Source organism: Podarcis raffonei, chromosome 10 (assembly GCF_027172205.1).
Source record: "Podarcis raffonei isolate rPodRaf1 chromosome 10, rPodRaf1.pri, whole genome shotgun sequence".
Classification (NCBI taxonomy): Eukaryota; Metazoa; Chordata; class Lepidosauria; order Squamata; family Lacertidae; genus Podarcis; species Podarcis raffonei.
The window spans coordinates 48,668,844-48,686,163 of NC_070611.1; the positions used below are offsets into that span (position 1 = coordinate 48,668,844).

The following is a 17,320-nucleotide window of genomic DNA, read 5'->3' on the forward strand; positions in this document are numbered from 1 at the left end:
ATAGTGGTGTCTGATGGGGGAAATGTTAACTGCAGTGTGTGTGTGGGAGGGAGGGAACAGGTCCCTCTTGGTTTCATAGGACCTACTCTGGATGCCCTGGAATCAGGGATGGAAAAATCTCACCTTTTCCTTTTCTCTCCATTTCTTATTATTCCAATATTCAGTTTTCTACATTTCCACATTGTGTGTGTGTGTGTGTGTTGGAATCCTCATGAAAACCATCAGCATTCTAGTGCAAATGTCTCCATATACACCCATTTTCCCCTGTATGGCGTTTTGCCTCATATGCACATTTTTGAAAGCAAATTCCCTGATACAATGTATTTGTGAAATAATTCCATACAGAATGGTCGCCTCACCTCAAGAGGGATGTTATAGAGCTATAAAAGGTTCCGAAAAGGGCAAACAACATGATGAAGGGGCTGGAGCAACTCCCCTGTGAGAAAAGGTCCCTACATTTGGAGTTTTTCAGTTTTGAAACAGGGTGAGTTTGGGGGTGGGGCATAATAGAGGCATATAGAATTATGCAGTGCTATTTTTCTAGAACGTCTCCAATGAACGTCTCCCTCGTTCTCTTAGAATGGCAATGGTGCCCACCTGAGAGATGCCAGAACTGAGTTGGAAAAAAGCCCTGGAATTATGCCTGGTGTGGAGAAAATGGAAAGGCCTCTCTTGTTATGGTGGAACTTGGGACCACCATTCAGGGCAGAAAAAAGAATGTACTTTTTCACACAGTGCATAAGTAACTATGGAGTTTATTCCCTCAAGATGTTATTGTCACCAGCTTGGACGGCTTTAAAAGGGGATTAGAAAAATCTGTGGATGATAGGACCACTATTTGTGGATGATAGGACTACTATCCAGCTACTAACCATGATGGATATATTCTCCACCCACTGTTGGAGGCAGTATTCTCCTGGATGCCGGTGGCTTGGAATCACAAATGGAGAGAGTGCTGTTGTGCTCAGGTCCAGCTTTTGGCCATTCTGAGAACAGGATGCTAGACTAGACAGGACTTTGGCTTGATCTAGCAGGACGCGGGTGGCGCTGTGGGTTAAACCACAGAGCCTAGGACTTGCTGATCAGAAGGTCGGTGGTTCAAATGCCCACGACAGGGTGAGCTCCCATTGCTCAGTCCCTGCTCCTGCCAGCCTAGCAGTTTGAAAGCACGTCAAAGTGCAAGTAGATAAATAGGTACCGCTCCGGCGGGAAGGTAAACAGCATTTCCGTGCGCTGCTCTGGTTCGCCAGAAGTGGCTTAGTCATGCTGGCCACATGACCTGGAAGCTGTACGCCGGCTTCCTCGGCCAATAAAGCGAGATGAGCGCCACAACCCCAGAGTCGGCCACAACTGGACCTAATGGTCAGGGGTCCCTTTACCTTTACTTTTTAGCAGGACTTTGGCTTGATCTAGCAAGGCTTTTCAAACTCTGGGAGGCAGTGGAAGACAGGAGTGCCTGGCATACTCTGGTCCATGGGGTCACAAAGGGTTGGACACGACTAAATGACTAAACAACACCAAAGCAGGGCTTTTCTTATGCTCTTAAAGGGGCGCCACCTAGAGGGGCCGGGCTGCCCAATATTTTCAAAAATGGTCCACCCATTCCGAATCCAGTGGTGATCCTCAAAAGGATGCACCCTGGCATGTCCCTTGGAAGGCGCTCTCCCCCAGGCAAATACCAGCACAAAGCATCTTCATCCTAGCACATCTCTTTCATGAAGGTAAGGCGGCTGGGAGTTGGAGTGACGGGCCGCGTTCAGAGGGTGGTGCATGTATGATGTCATACATGCACAATGCCCCTTCCCCATATCGGGGGCAATTTGGCACATCTGTGTTCTTACGGTGGAGAAGGACTAAACTGACTGATATGCTGCTTGATGTGCTGTCATTAAACGCATAGGGATGCTCTGGGCTTGTTGCCATTTGTCTGTCTCATTTTCAAAATTAAGCCTTGCTCAGGGAGGACAACAAAAAAACAACAGGAACTGGATTTCATATTAGCTGGAATGAACTCTGGAGGTGGCCTCCTCTGGGCAAGAGCGAAGAAATGAAACAAGCCCCCTACAACTCTCTGGGCCCTAAGAATAGATTATCTTTTTGCCGTCTCTAGCAAATACCTTGAGCAAATAGGGCCGCCCAAACTCTCCAAAGCGCTTCTGATTCAGAGCCAACCGAAGCGATTGGCAAATTCAACCTTCAATATATATTCTGCAGGTTCATTTCCAGCGGAGTAAAATGCTCTCCTCCCTCCCTCCTGCTAATGCCGCATCTGAAACCCACTGGGATTTCTATTGGGGTGGAGGGCTTCATTCTCTCGATGGGTTGGAGTGGGGGGGGAGAGACCCATGGCACGCAGAAGCCAGCAAAATCAATCAATAAGATCCTCGGCGCATTGGCGTCATTAGAGGAAAGAAAGACCTGCGCAATGCCGTCATTAGAGGAAAACCTCTGTGTTCTTCTCCCAGGTCTGCACGTGCCTTGACTCTAAGATACAGTCTCTCTCTCGCTCTGCCTATTGGAATTAATTCAACTGCCCTGTTGCATTGGCAAAAGAAAAAGAGGAGGGGAAAGTAGATGAACTGGCGCGCAGCCTTCGCGCTGCGGATTTCCTTGTGGACAGAGCCCCCTTCAGGAGGAGAGGTGAGAAATGAGAGCGGAGATTGCAGATGGAAAGGACAAGAAAGGTAAACAAGGAAGGCCAGTGAATGGAAAAGGACACTGGATGCCAACAGAGGAAAGAGCCAAGGAGAGGGAGGGAGAGGCGAGGGAGAGAGGTCAGGGTAGCCTCTGTGCCTTGCACTCTGCAGTTGTCGCAGTGGCTTTTCCCCCTGGCTACTGCTGCATCATGGACCTTATCCTCACCAGGACTGTATGCTGCTCCCCATTTCTGCAAGAAACCCACATTAAAATTCTGCACTTAGGGGAATTAAATGCCGTGTCACAACCCCCACCCCCCACCCCAATTTCTCCACCAATTATAAAATATGGAAATGGAATAGCTTTGCACAATTTCTTATCTTGGCATTCCATTCTGCAGAGAAGAACGAGGCAGGCCAGGGCAGCTTATTCCAACAACTCTTTGGCATGACCTTCTGAACCTCTTGTGAGCCGATGGTTGCAATCCTAAGAGCTAGGAACTTGCTCTCTTTTCAAAACGAAAGGAGGACTTATCAGGACACTTGGCTCCGAGTCCTCTATCACGTGGTGCTGTGGAAGTGCACCAGGCGGAGCTGGATTCAGAGCTGAGTGCTCCGATCATTCATTTGTACTTTTGTTTTGGAAAAAGAAAGCATGTTCCAAGCTCTTAGGATTGCAACCATCGGCTCAAGTCTAACACTCCTTCCACTGCACAGCTTTGCAATAGCCTTCTGAGATCTGGGAAGTAACATTCCAGTTTTGCAGAGGGCTAAGAGTCCAACTAGACACAGGGCTCATCCTCACTTTTGTCTGTCCTGTGATTCCTAGGCACAGGTCCAAGGTGTTTTTCCTCTTGTCTTGCTGCTTTCCCCAGGGAAAATCTGCAATTCACTTCTGAATTGGAACAAACACCAGTCAGGTTACCTGTGGGTTGATGCTTGTTCTGATTCAGCAGCAAATTTTCCCGGAGAAAGTGGAGAGACAGAAGGAAAAGCTATCAGACCCTAGAAATCATGGGACAAACAGAAGAACTTGCAGGACAAAGGGAAGTGTGGATAGACAAAGTTCTTGTTTGGCTTAAAAAAACAAAACTAGCTGACCCCAAGAAAAATTAAGACCATGGTTTGGTGGTGTGCTTTAACCATTTGCCCCTGCTGAAGTCTCAGTCATAACCAACCTTTCCCCACACCTGTTATTTGCAACTTGCTCTATGTCTTCCAGTAGCAGAGGTGGGGTTTGAAATGGAGAGCTAAACTAAATGCACTGGAGGACATTGCCTGCATCTTTCAGTGGCATCAAAGTATTTCAGAACCAGGTAGGTGGTGACATAGAAAGGTGCTGTAACAGCTCTCTGGGTTTTCAGATACAGGGCTTTTCCACTCTTTCCGGGAGATGCCAGAAATTGAACTCAGGACCTTCTGCATGCAAAGCATGTGTCCTACCACTGAGCTACAGCTCCTTTCCGAGTAGACATGACTTATGTAGCTGGGATTCATTACTGTGTATCTGGGCAAGTTGCTTGTTCACTGTGCAACTTTTCTTATGAGATTGCAGCCAATTGGATGCCATTTTGAATCAAAGACGGCGGACTGAGCCTCTTCAAAACTGCACTGATTTGAACCATCGGCTTCAAAACTGCGCCAATGTTTTGGTTTCTTCGAATTCCCCAGCTAGAAGGCTGCATGTATCAAAGGGAAAAAAGGAAAGAAGACTACAAATACACAGCACTCCTACTGCTTCTGTTTGGCGTTGATAACACAAAACAAAAACGGAGCAGAAGAGGCTGCAATGTTTTTTCACATTTTTATTTATAAAGAAAAGTTGTCATTTCTCCATCTGTTTAACCCTGTGTGTGTGTGTAGAAAACTGCACCCTTACTCGGTGTATGTGTGCATGTGTAAGTACATCTGGCATATGTATTTTTACATTTGCTTGAATTTTATTTATTTATTGCCACTCTGTGGCAATTCATTGTTACTACTATTATTATTATTACTTCTATTTATAATTTACATAGCACTTTCAGTTCACAAAGTGCTCTACACAGTACCAATTCTTAAGAATCCAGGGCAGCAGGTGCCCTTATACCCATTTTACAGATGAGAATCTGAGGGTGAATGAGAGCAATTTGTCTGTTCCTCCTGTTATGGGTGAGTCAGAACTTGAATGCATGCCTCCCAGACCAAAGCGCCAATGTCTCAATCCATCAGCCCAGTGGCTCTCCCCAAAGGCCAATATAAAAAGACAACACACATATAACCCACCACTATGCTGGGGCAGGCAGCTAGAACACAGGAACCACCAACTCCCTACTTGACTTTTTAGAGCCAGATTCTGCCTGGGCGGTTCTGTCCTGAAAAGACAAAGTTCAAAAGAACCATACGGCAAGCTCAGTAGACCGAAAACATAGATGGACTTACTCTGGACAAACACACAGCCCCCATTATATTTCCTCTCACCAGATGAATTTTATCCTTCATCTTATTGCCCCAAATGAGTGTTTTCATTACATACTGCAAAACTCAATTACCCGGAAGGCCATGGAATGACAAGTGAGACAGGAATCCAAGACTTTCCTGATATATAAGTGGTAGCTGTGCTGGGTTGCTCCTTTCCATGCTTCTCCTTGACCCAGATCACTGAGCGATGAATATAAGCATCCAATCCCTGCTCCATGCGATGCAAATGCAAGAACCTGCTATCTGTTCAGGCAAATGAGCTGCAGTCTCAAGTCATGTTAGATTTTTACTCCAGGAGTGAGAAAATGAGACCCTCCATCAGCCTGTCAGTCATTTTCCTTCCTTGGACAGGAAACTGGAGGTGTTTTTGAGTTCCTTTGCAGGAAGGACTTCATGGAAGCCATTTTTTTTCCCTTGAGGTTGAAACATTAGCAAGATGGCGGCTGGGGAGCTCATTTCTTGCTGGCGATCTTTTTCTTACGAGCAGAGACCAGATCATAGAAGGGGTCTTGTGTGATGCTGGTTCTGGAATAAAAAGGGGTGGTGGAAATGGGAGATATTCAAGGCTCGGCCACCAGCAAAGTGTTGATCACCTTCACAGGAACCAGGAGGACATTATTAATTTATTTAGAAAGTAATATGTAGCACTTAATATTTTTTAGAAAGGGGGTGGGGATCGTCTAAGCAGCTTATAAGATATTGCAAATACACAGTTAAAAATTGTGAATACATCATAAAAACCTTTCAGTTAAGAACAATGCTATTGGCAGGACAATAAAGATGACAAGGTTCCTAGGCATCTGCTATGGGGAAATAGTCAAATGAGGCCACGAGAAATTCATAAGAAGGTAAGAAGATGTCTCATATTGAGTCAGACCACTGGTCCATCTAACTCAGTATTGTCTACACAGACTGGCAGCAGTTCTTCAGGGCTTCAGGCAGGGAACATTCCCAGCTCTGCCTGGAGATGCTGGGGATTGAACCTGGGACCTTCTATGTGTGAAGCTGATGCTCTGCCTATGAGCTATGGCCCAGGCCCTGTCTTCCATGTTCAGAGTCGGGGTGATATGCCACTGAATACCAGTTCCTGGGAATGCACAAGGTGGAAGGGCAGTTGCCTTCAGGCCCTGCTTAGGGGCTTCCTAGAGGCATCTGGTTAGCCACTGTAGGAAGTAGGATGCTGTTCATAGGAGAATCAAAGTCACATGGGGATCAGCACAAAACCTTAAGGGACAAATAAGGAAAGGCAGGATGTTGTGGCAGGATGATGGAGCAAAAGCCTCACTCCTTCCCAGGGCTAGCAAAGATATCAGTACTGAAAGTGGGCTACATGGTTTTTAACCAATGTACCTATGCTGCATTGGCCTTTAAAACCCCAAAAGGTATGATACCAGGTTAATTCAGTATGTGTCTATGTCCTCTACACCTGTCTGGTCTTGCCACCTTTTATAACTAAAAATTGGCAGTCTCGTTATTTTGTTTTTAAAAGATCCTGAACCAAACTGTGAATGCCATGAGGTGGATCACCCATGTGTGTTCCTCGCTTGGTGACTGCAGCACCGAAAGATGAATCAGCATCATAGATCAAATGGCACAGACGGACCATTTGCATCAGTTCAAAACACTGTGCTTTGCAGTGGAGACAGTCCACACATTCTGCCATGAATTACTTAGAGCTAATGAGCGATTATAAATCAAATGAGGCCATGTAGGTGCACAGATTTGTGAGGGTTCGTGGGTGCACCACTCGTCAGGACCGCACTGGGCTCTCGATTGTCACACTGGTGGGGAACTATGGTGTGCCTTATCCCTGAGTATTTCTCCCCTCCAATTTCCCCTCCTGTGCCCACTGTTCTCATAGCACCACCATGCTGCCACATCACCCTGACAGCCTTCCTTCTCACCGTATTGCGTCAATCCATAGGTCACGCTCCTCCGCCGAGGGTGCAGAGATCTTGTAAGACTGGTGTTTGCCTTCAACCACCTTCCCGTCTCCGTCCATCTTGCAGGCTTTGATTTTCTGCCCCTTGCTGTTTGTATTAAAGAGCTCAAAGCAATTCTAAGGACAGGAAATGGAAGGGAATCAAGAGACTGGAAATCAACAAAGCTACAAGATCCAACATGCGGCAAGCCTCTGTTTCTCCTGTGCTTTAGGTCAAAGCTGCAAAGGCATCCCCCTTCAGATTTTCACATATACAATAATGCTGAAATTCTATGTGATCTCGTGGCAATGACACTGCGCTGTGAAGGACTTGGGATTTATTTCCTTTTTCTGAGAAGAACTGACTGCTTGACCTTGGGGAAACACTTCGCATTGCATTCCTCAACTGTGTACTTAGACTGAAATTTATCTAGAGAGGGAAGACTTTGCAACAGAGAATGCCATTTTATTTACTCGTTTTATTGACTTGGGGGATTTGAACTTTGCCAATTCTGGCGTGAGCTGACCCGATCCGTGTCTCCTGGGCAAATTTGTGGATCGAAACATAGCCATTCATCTGATCTTGCACATCTCCATATCAAAATTTATTTTTTCAAGGCACGTTGGAGAGAAAATACATACAGAAATGCATATATTCACATGCATATTCAAATGCATACTGTATGTGAGGCTGCCATTGGGTCTGGTTAGGATGCCCTAGCTGGTGCAGAATGAGGCATCTGGGCTGCTGATGGGGCATCTTGTTGAAAATGTATGATGCCATTAATAAAGCACCTTCACTGGCTGTGCATCTACTACCATAGGTCTGTGTATTAATTTACAAAGCCAAGAACAACTTAGGTCCATAGTACTTTAGGAACTGCCTGAACCCTTATATTCCATCTCGATCACTGAGATCATCTGCAGGAGCATTGCTAGTCTTTCTCCAAGTCGGTGCAGCTCATTTGACAACAACAAAAAATAGCCTTTAGTGCCATTGGCCCAGTACTGTGGAATACTCTGCCAAGAGAGATTCCACCAGGGCTTTCTGTCTCAACTTTTGAAAGTCTGCAGGCTATTAAGAATATGTCTTTCCACAGGAGTTCGCTGTTTTCTGATTTTAACCTTTTCGTATGGTTTTCACTGTATAGTTGTATATACTATTATTGTAAACTATTATTGTACTATTATTTTTTCAGCAAATAGTGGTATGTAAAAAAAAATTTTGTATACATAATGTATTTTTGAGAGAAAATGCAAACTTTGATTTGGAGTGATCCAAGCCAGTGTGACAAAAACCATGAGTATGAAACAAGCACAGGCAAGAAATGGAGCCCACCTCTCATCAGGGATGAGAGGAACTGCAGGGCAATATCTGGAGAGCTACCAAGGTCCCTATCCCTGGCTTTATGTGTAATGTGCAGCTTTGTCTCTTTTTTTAAAAAAAGAATAGTTACAGGTAGGTGGGGCATGAAAAACACCCCATTGCATCTTGGGAAATGAAGGTATAAATTTTGTCTTTCCGTGTGCCTTGATACCAATAGCCCCTTGCATCCGTAATCTTTCCTTCAAAGAATTTCATTTGTCAAACATTTTGTAACAAAAGAGCTACGAATAACTTGAGTACAACAAATCCTCTTTCTGACTTCATAAAAGAAAAAGTGGGGATGTAGATGTATGTTGTTACACATTAGAGAAGCGGTTCCCAAAGTGTGGTCTGTAGACCATCAGTGGTCCATGAGCTTCCTTCAGGTAGCCTAGGGAAGTAACTCTGCAAAGAGGCACAGCTACATGTGTGTGAAGAGCAGCATGTGTTTGTGTGAAGAATTGTGAGTGCGGTGGCTGCTCCGTCATTCTTAGAATTCAATGGCTCTCCTGGAAGGTGAGTGGGGCAGACTGGAAGTTGATAGGATGGGGACAAAGCTCTGCCTTCCTCAGGGGAATAAAGTCACGGCTGGTGGTGAGACAAGGGGAGGTCTCGAGAAAGGGAAAGAAGTATTAAAATATTAATACTGTTTTTTAATTCTATGTTTATTGCTTCTTTGAGCTCTTGTTGTGTTTCATTAAAATTCCCTTAAAAATACTTCAGCATCTATCATATTACAATTTCTAAGCAACATGTGGGAGAATTATTAAGCCAAGACCCTCGGCAATTTTCAAGTGGTCCAGGGCAGGAAAAAGCTTGGGAACCATTGCATTAGAACACAGCAACATAGGAAGCTTATAGCAAGCCAGACCACCGACCCATCTACTCAGCATTGCCCACACTGGTTGAGGGTGGCAGTCCAGGTTTTCAGACGGGAATCCCGAGCTCTACTTTGAGATGCACAGAAATGAATCTGGGACCTTCTGCATGAAAAGCAGCTGCTCCACCACCCTTTGTGGCGCACTTAGATGGACCCTTATAGCAGTTGCTCCTGGGCAGCCCAATCCTGTGCATTTTTCCTTGGGCAAGGGCCACCAACCCGGGCTGCTCTGTGCCCCAAAGAGATGCAGAAAGTTGAGTGATTTGGCAGCAGCTTTGTAGAACTGCCTGACTGCTTTCGCCTTCTATGGTGTTTTTTTCCTGATGTGGCACCATGTAGCTTTTGTAAGATCCTGTTAGAAGAATTCTAACTCCCACCTCCCATCTCTCAAGTGCACTCCTAGTTAAGCTATCAAGTAATCTGCTGAATGGATGCACTCCAATCTCAGGGAGAAGCTATCGGCAGAAATCATCTGTTTTGATCTGGCACCCGTTTCCCCCTCCTCAGTGTAACTTTCAGATGAGATCTCCTTGACAGACACAGCTAAGGGGTGGGCTCCCTCAAGATCTTGATTAGCCGAGACACCAGTAACAAAGCGCTGCTACTCAATGTTCTTTTTAAAGACAGGTGTATTGCTCCTGCTGCTATCCATCTTGGAAGGTACTGACATGCAAAAGTAATTGGAGGGTTTCAGGTGCCTCTTTCAATGTACCATGATGCTCCAAAATGAGCTTTTGAGAACCCCAAGAGAAGCTCACCTTCCCTCTTGGTGCATTTTCATACATGTTAAGCATTCTACAAAATGCACCTGGTTTTCCCCGGTAATTTGTGGAGGAAACAAATGGTGTGTAGAAGCAAGAGGGGCAGATGCTATAGGGAGGGTTTTTTGCTGGTCAAGTTCTTAAGGATATCCCAGTCCACTTCTCTGAAATGTTCGCTTTCTTTATTCGAAAAAACCTAATCTGGTTGTGATGGGCCAGGACTCAACTTCCCCTACTGAACAGCAGCCTGAAGGGAGAGGAGGTGGAGTGGCTCCTCCTGCAGCTGGTCAGCTTTCAAGGACACAGAGGAGAACCAGCCAGCTTCAGCCTTCTTAAACAGGACTTTGGGCAGCAGTCAGATGCTGGAAACAATGTCTGTGGTTTCCAGCCCTACCTTGCTGCTTCCATTTGGACCCTTCTCTTCATGACCGCTTGCATTCTGTGACCTCTGGATTATCTGACAATTTGGATTGCTGTTCGCCTGACCCTCAGAATGGACAGGACTTCGCATGTGGATTTGACTTTGAGGCAAGTGTATCAGTCTCACCTCCTATCTGATTCCACCCAGCTCTGCACCCTGTTGCTTGGCAATGGAACTAGGAGCGGAGCTATGACACTGGTGCCCTCCAGGTCTTTTGGACTGCAACTTCTATAGTCACTGATGATTGGTCATGCTGGCTGGGGCTGATGGGAGCTGTAGTCCAAAATGTATAGAGGTCACCAGGTTGGGGAAGGCTGCCCTAGACCTTTATGGAGTGGGTTGGGAGGGAAGAGAATTACACCAGTTACTCAGCAAGCTGTAAGTTGTCTCCCACTTTATGGTGTTCTGAATGCCAACGCACATGTGTGATTGAAAAGCACATGGTCCTTAATTCATTACTTAAAAAAAAGAGAACCCCACAAAGCTTTAGAGATGAAAATTATTTACAATACATGCTGACTCAGAAGTAAATCCCACTGTATTTAATGAGTCTTACTCTTGGCTAAGTTGGTACAGGCTTGCTGCATAACATACATATTGGGTGACTTGGATTTTGGTGTTCCTTGGAAATTTACGATGGATCTTTTGATGTAAGCAAAGGTGGAGGTGGAGGAGGAGAAGAAGAGGGAAGCTAGACTACCAAATCTAACTCTATCCACTTCCTTGTCATTGGGAATTCCAAGAACTATCAACAACAAGGCTGTTGTTTTTGAACTTCAAAAGTATTGGAACTTGGGTGTGGCTGAAGGTGAAGCCAAAGCAGAGGCTGGAGGAATCTAGTGCATCACAGGAGAGTCAGATGGAGCCTGGTTGGTCATGCAGTGAAGCTTGGTGGAACCTGTGTTTTGCTGGCTTTACAGACACCAATTAGTAGTAACATATTTTCACTGGGTCTTGCTAATGAAGTATCATTATGTGTCCAATATGGTATCATCCACGCACAAGACAGAGAGATCAGCAAACCCGGAGGAATCCCAAAGTCTGTAGAACTACAAAGTAAATATAGGGGAAAGACTCCTCAGTGGGGGAAAGAATCAACTCACTGAGGACTGAGCAATGCTCAGTTAGCATGGCAGGTTGACTGATGGTTGAAGTAGAAAAGCAAATGGAAAATCTGGGAGGGGGGACCACTTGAGTCCTAAACAAGAGCTATCCACCTGAAACACAAAGGGAAGAGCTGGAAATCTAATATCCGTGGTGCACATGTAGGGGAAGAGCTGGAAATCTAATATCCGTGGTGTACATGTAGGATGTGAAGGTATGTAAGGTACGTATTATATGTAATGTATGTAATGTAATGTATTGGACGGTTTTATGTTTTATGTTTACTTTTTGTTATCTGAAGTATAATAAAGGTGTTGTTTTTTTAAAAAAAAGAGCTATCCACATGACATTTTATTGTGGACTCTGCTTGGACCATCTAGTTTACAACCAAAGAACCAGAAGTAGAGGCCGTGTTGGCCTGGAGTTTCATGCTACAGCAAAGCTACTGAACTGGGGAAGAAAAACCATTTGTTGTGTCTAAGGAAAGGATGATAACCACTGATCACAGTTAGTAGCAGTGACTTACTCGTTTCTTTGGGTCATCTACTTTTCGAACAGATAGATTTTCCAGTGGAATAATCCCCAGCGGCTCCTTGTCCTGGAAAAAAATTCAAATCAGAGACGAGTTACCTTCCCAATGTGCAGGCAGTACCTAGGAAGTTAGTGCTAGCAGCTGCCCGCTGACCCTGGGCTGGAGAACAAGGTTGGCATTATGACCTAGGAGACCAGGGTTTGAATCCCTACTCAGCCATGAAGCCCACTGGGTGACCTTGGGCCAGTCACTCACCATCAGCCTAACCTGCCTCACAAGGTTGTTGTGAGGATTAAATTGGGAGAACCAGGTATACTACCTTGAAGACCAAGGTGGTATATAATTGTAATAAATAAAACAGCACCCTCTTCTATGTATGTTTTTATCACCATATTTCTATCCCCCTATTCATACAAGAAGCTCAGGTTGTCATACCTGGTTCCCCCTCTATCTTTTATCTCCTCACAGCAACCCTGTGAGGCAGGTTGGACTGAGAGAGAGTGACTGGTCCAGGTTCATTCATAGCTGTGTAGTTATTTGAACCCTGATCTCCCAGGTCCCGGACCAGTACTCTAACCCCTGCACCACACTAGAATGTCCCTCACATTCTCTGAGGATACATCTTTCAGATAAGGTTTGTGGGTTTTTTAAATGGAAGGGACACAACTCTTACCGTGGTGTATTCAAAATAGTACAGGCAGTTATCCGTCAGAATGAACCAACGGCGCTTCCAAGTCTTCACTCTGCCTCCTAGTGCAAAAGGAATTAAAAATATGTCAGTCCACAAACACACACAATGCATGCTTAAGACTGGATTAATCTTTAAGCTATGTTTGCTATAGCTTGAGTTAGTTTAGAATTATCTTAGAAGGCTTAGGTTGCACATAAACCAAACATTTAAAGCACATTCTCTTCAAAGAATCCCGGAAACTGTAGTATATTCTTCACAGAGCTAGAATTCCAAGCAACTTTAACAAACTGCGGTCCTCAGGATTCTTTTTGGAGGGGCGGGCAAGATGTACTTTAAATTTCCTGTAAATGGATGGTGTGCAGGCAGTCTTAGTGTTCTCTGAGAACACATCAGAACAATATGGCAGATTGCAGCCACATGGCAGAAAAGCAATGACCATGTTTCCTCAGGGTGGTAAAACATTGACTGTTCATGGTCACAACGCGCATTGCTAATGTTATTCTGGATGTGGTTGTGGGCTGCCATGTCTAGAAAGTTACTGTTAGGTGTAGGTTCATAGCCCTGCTTGGCAATGATGCCTAATGGGTAGCCTCAGGCAAGTTACTATCCCTCAGTCCAATCTTGCAAGGTTTTGAGACCATGGTGAAACTGTAAAGAAATACTATACCACCCTGCACATCCTAGATAAGGGGTAGAAAACATGGTGTCCTCCAGAAGTTGCTGGACAACAACTCCCGTCACCCCTGGCAATTGGCTCTACTGACTGGGGCTGATGGGAGTTGCAGGCTATAACATCTGCAGCACTAGGTTGACTATCCCTCCCCTTGATCTTGAGAACAGCCAGGAAAGAACCATAAAACAATATTCAGCATCTTTGGCTGTGCACACAAGACACATTTAAAGCATACCTCTTCCCTTCCCTCCATGTAAACCCCAGGATATTAATTTACCCCTCTGAGAGCAACAATTTTCAGTAAACTACAATTCCCAGGATTCTTTATGGGGGCGGGGAGAGGAAATTTGTTTTTGATGCATGGCATGTATGCAGCCTTTGTGTCGCTGGAATGGATCCCTGCACCCACATCTGTGCTCTGAGCATCTTCTGAAAATGCCATTTCCCCAGCAACACAGGTACCGTCTCCTTCCTGCCCCAAGAATGCAGGCCAAGAACCAAGCCGGATAAGGGCATAGGAGATCATTTATTTCATCCAGGCTCAAGACAGCCTGCGCATTGAAAGAAGGGAATCTCTAGGGAATACAGAGCAGAACTGAACGCCAGGGGTCACTGTCACCCCACCACAACGCAAGGATGCCTGGCTGGCAGCTTCCTGCAGTCCTGAGCTCATGAGGAAAGGCTTTGCTGGTTTTCCTTCCGAGAGATTGAGGGGGGGTGGGGAAGGCTAACCTGGGGTAGAGGGGCGGCAGCGAGATTTTCAGCAAAATACAAACATGTTACCTAGTTTAAGGAGCCAGCCTTCCTGGCTGGGGTTGAAGAAAGTATGGGTGAGGTCGTTCCCATCGTCCTCTGGGATAGAGAATGGTTCGTTCTTGATGCTGTCAAACAAACTCTGCCTCAGGAAAAGGAGAAAGAGGAAAATCCTGAAGGGGAATGCCACACGTCTCACCACAGGGACACAGGAGGCTGGTGCATTCTAGGACTGTGTGGTATTAGTAATAGTGATTCAGCGCAGCAGTTGTCCAGCATCGCGGGCAGAGATCGTTCCCACCACCTGATCCTTCAAACTGAGCACTGAGGAGCCTTTTAGCTGAGCTATGGTTCCTCCCTCAACCCTGTCCCTTTCCTCCTGCCCACCTGTGTGTTTAATCACTTATTTCTTCTCACAGGGAGATATCCTGTGTGGGTCATACTCAGAGTAGACCCTCTGAAACCAATGAAGTCTCCATCTGACTTAGTAAAATACTGGCCAAAGTGTTTTCCTTTTTGCTTTTATATAACGGGAATAGTACCAATTTTTCCACACAAAAGTTAATAGGCGATGAATGAAATAAGGAATGAAAGCGTTCATATGCACACAAGCAATGCAGGGACACTAACTGATAAGGTGCGATTAAGAGAGACCAAGGGGCAATTAAGAGGCTATTCACCAGGAATCCTGTGCTCAATAGGAATCAAGAGGTGAAACTGCCAGCAGGATGCTTTTAATTAAAGGCACAGGAGCCCCAAAGAGCACATGGGACAGGATGGCACTGCAAATGCATTTCCAATTTAAAAACTGTCACAAATCAGGTCTGAAATATAGACTGTAGGCCAACCTATAATTAATGACTGGCACGGAATGATTTGTTAAACATGCAAAAAGTGAGAGAGCAAATGATGACACTTTCAGAGAAAAGGACCAGTGTAGAAGCAACCCAGATTTCAGCAGTTTCCACAGTACCAAATGCTTCCTACCTCAAACCCATTTCCTCCTCTCATCACTCTTCTCTCCCTTTTAAGCATAATGAACTTGATTCTTGGTCTCCAAATAGAATCAAAAACATCCCTTTCATTTCCATAAGCTATTCTATACTCAGCAAGTGGGTTTCCTTTATATGGTTTCTTTCTTTATTTTCAGAATTGGAGGAACATAAAGTCCCAGTTTTGCACATCTGACTCATTCACAGGGGGATTTTCTCATTTCTTGTCCAGTAAAATAGTGACATTGGGACTACTGGAACATGCTGTCACGCATTATGTAATGTCACTGCAACTTCCTCCAAACTGCCAGCAGCAGGAAATCCAATCTTTTCATATGAAGGGCACTTCAGTGGTTGCTATATAAAATCAGAGCTGCCCCCTGAGTGGTGTTTCAGAATAATTTTTGATAGGTAGGCTATGTTGAAATTGGAAGAAATTGCAAAATTCCTGAAGAAATTGTCCAGGGCTGTGTAGCATTAGTTAATAAAGGACACTGTGTGAAGCCTCCCCTGACTGTCTGAGCCACACTTTGACAAAAGTGAATCCTGCTTAGAATATGGTCTCTCTTGCCCTGTAATCATACACCTCCAATGTTTCCAATGGTAAGGACATTGTGTGTGTGTGTGTGTGTGTGTGTGTGTGTGTAAGTGTGTAAGAGCAGCATTTTCTGGTAAACCTCCCAAGTCTTCAAAAGTCAAACATAGATAAAAAAAGGACACTAATCTCACTGAAATGTAAGAAAGTTTTAGAGAGCTGGGTGCAGGCAGGGGTATGTGGGTGCACGCAAACACACACACACACATCCTGCAACAAAATGATGTGGTATATCCTGACTCTTAGAAAAGTTTAGGACCCAGGGCTTACAGTGCTTTTCTTTTTCTATCATTTTTATAATTTTCTTTTTAATTTTATAATAATAATAATTTATTATTTTTACCCCGCCCATCTGGCTGAGTTTCCCCAGCCACTCTGGGCGGCTTCCAATCAAGTGTTAAAAACAATACAGCGTTAAATATTAAAAACTTCCCTAAACAGGGCTGCCTTCAGATGTCTTTTAAAGATAAGATAGCAACTTATTTCCTTCACATCTGAAGGGAGGGCATTCCACAGGGCGGGCGCCACTACCAAGAAGGCCCTCTGTCTGGTTCCCTGTAACCTCACTTCTCGCAATGAGGGAACCGCCATAAGTAATAATAATAAACAAATAAGAATAAAAATGTGCACCCCACCCCCAATACCATTCCACTGTAACTATCCAACCTCCCAAAGATTGAACAGCTCTTGCGATGATTTGACCCCTTTCCATTTTAACAGTACAAATTAAACACCTTCCTCAAAATCATTTCTCCCACATATTCCTCATCTTACCTTAATAGCACATGTTAATTTATCATTAATAGCTATATCCCACACCTCTTTATACCATTCTTCCATTTTATATTCACCTTGCCCCTTCCTAGCTCGTATAGTGCGTTTCAAGCCTCCTAATGGGGAGAGACATTTTAGGAGGGAGCAACATATTTTCCTGTCCTCCCCACCCCCAAAATAAAACCCTTTACCTGTTGTGCTTTCCATCACTATAGAGCTTAGATTTGGGGCTGGCAGCTAGCCCTGACTCTCTCTCTCTTTTTTTTAAAGGGTTTTATAAATAAGGATAATATTATACAAACAAGTATACCAAGTTTTCTCATGTCATTTGTACATCACAAAGATAGCATAATAAATGTGGGGGGTGGGAATCTACAACATATGTTTCATTATTAGTGGTCAATGTACATAAGATTAACTCCACCCAATGGACTAGAATGTGCTCTAAACCTCCCTTTAAATCCATAACAGCGAAAAGGAAAGAACTCACAATGAAACTCACTTACAGTTGGTACCTAACACCACAGAAACTAGCACTAATACGCCCAGGAACCTCACCAAAATGCTGGAGAGGATGCACCTCCACAGGCACATCCCTCCACATGTGGCGGGAATGCCCCAAAATCCAACTCTTCTGGACAGCAATCATACAAGATGTGCAAAATAACTAAACAAGTATTAGAAGTCACCCCAGAGCTGGCCCTACTAAACATCTTCCAAGATAATAATGCCCACTCACACCATAAAGAGCTCATAACCCA

At 44.7% G+C, this 17,320-nt stretch overlaps 1 protein-coding gene across 1 annotated transcript in view; it reads right to left on the bottom strand.

Annotated features, from left to right (window-relative positions):
• Positions 1–5,510: 5,510 nt before the first annotated feature.
• CYTH4 (cytohesin 4) overlaps positions 5,511–17,320 on the bottom strand; it is a 38,135-nt gene continuing 26,325 nt past the window's right edge. The window contains exons 9-13 of the mRNA XM_053405598.1: positions 14,229–14,340; positions 12,755–12,831; positions 12,076–12,147; positions 7,001–7,155; positions 5,511–5,621 (exon numbers count right to left, since the gene is read on the bottom strand). Coding sequence (XP_053261573.1) covers positions 5,549–5,621; positions 7,001–7,155; positions 12,076–12,147; positions 12,755–12,831; positions 14,229–14,340 — 489 coding nt within the window. The 3' untranslated portion in view covers positions 5,511–5,548. The remainder of the gene's footprint in view (positions 5,622–7,000; positions 7,156–12,075; positions 12,148–12,754; positions 12,832–14,228; positions 14,341–17,320) is intronic.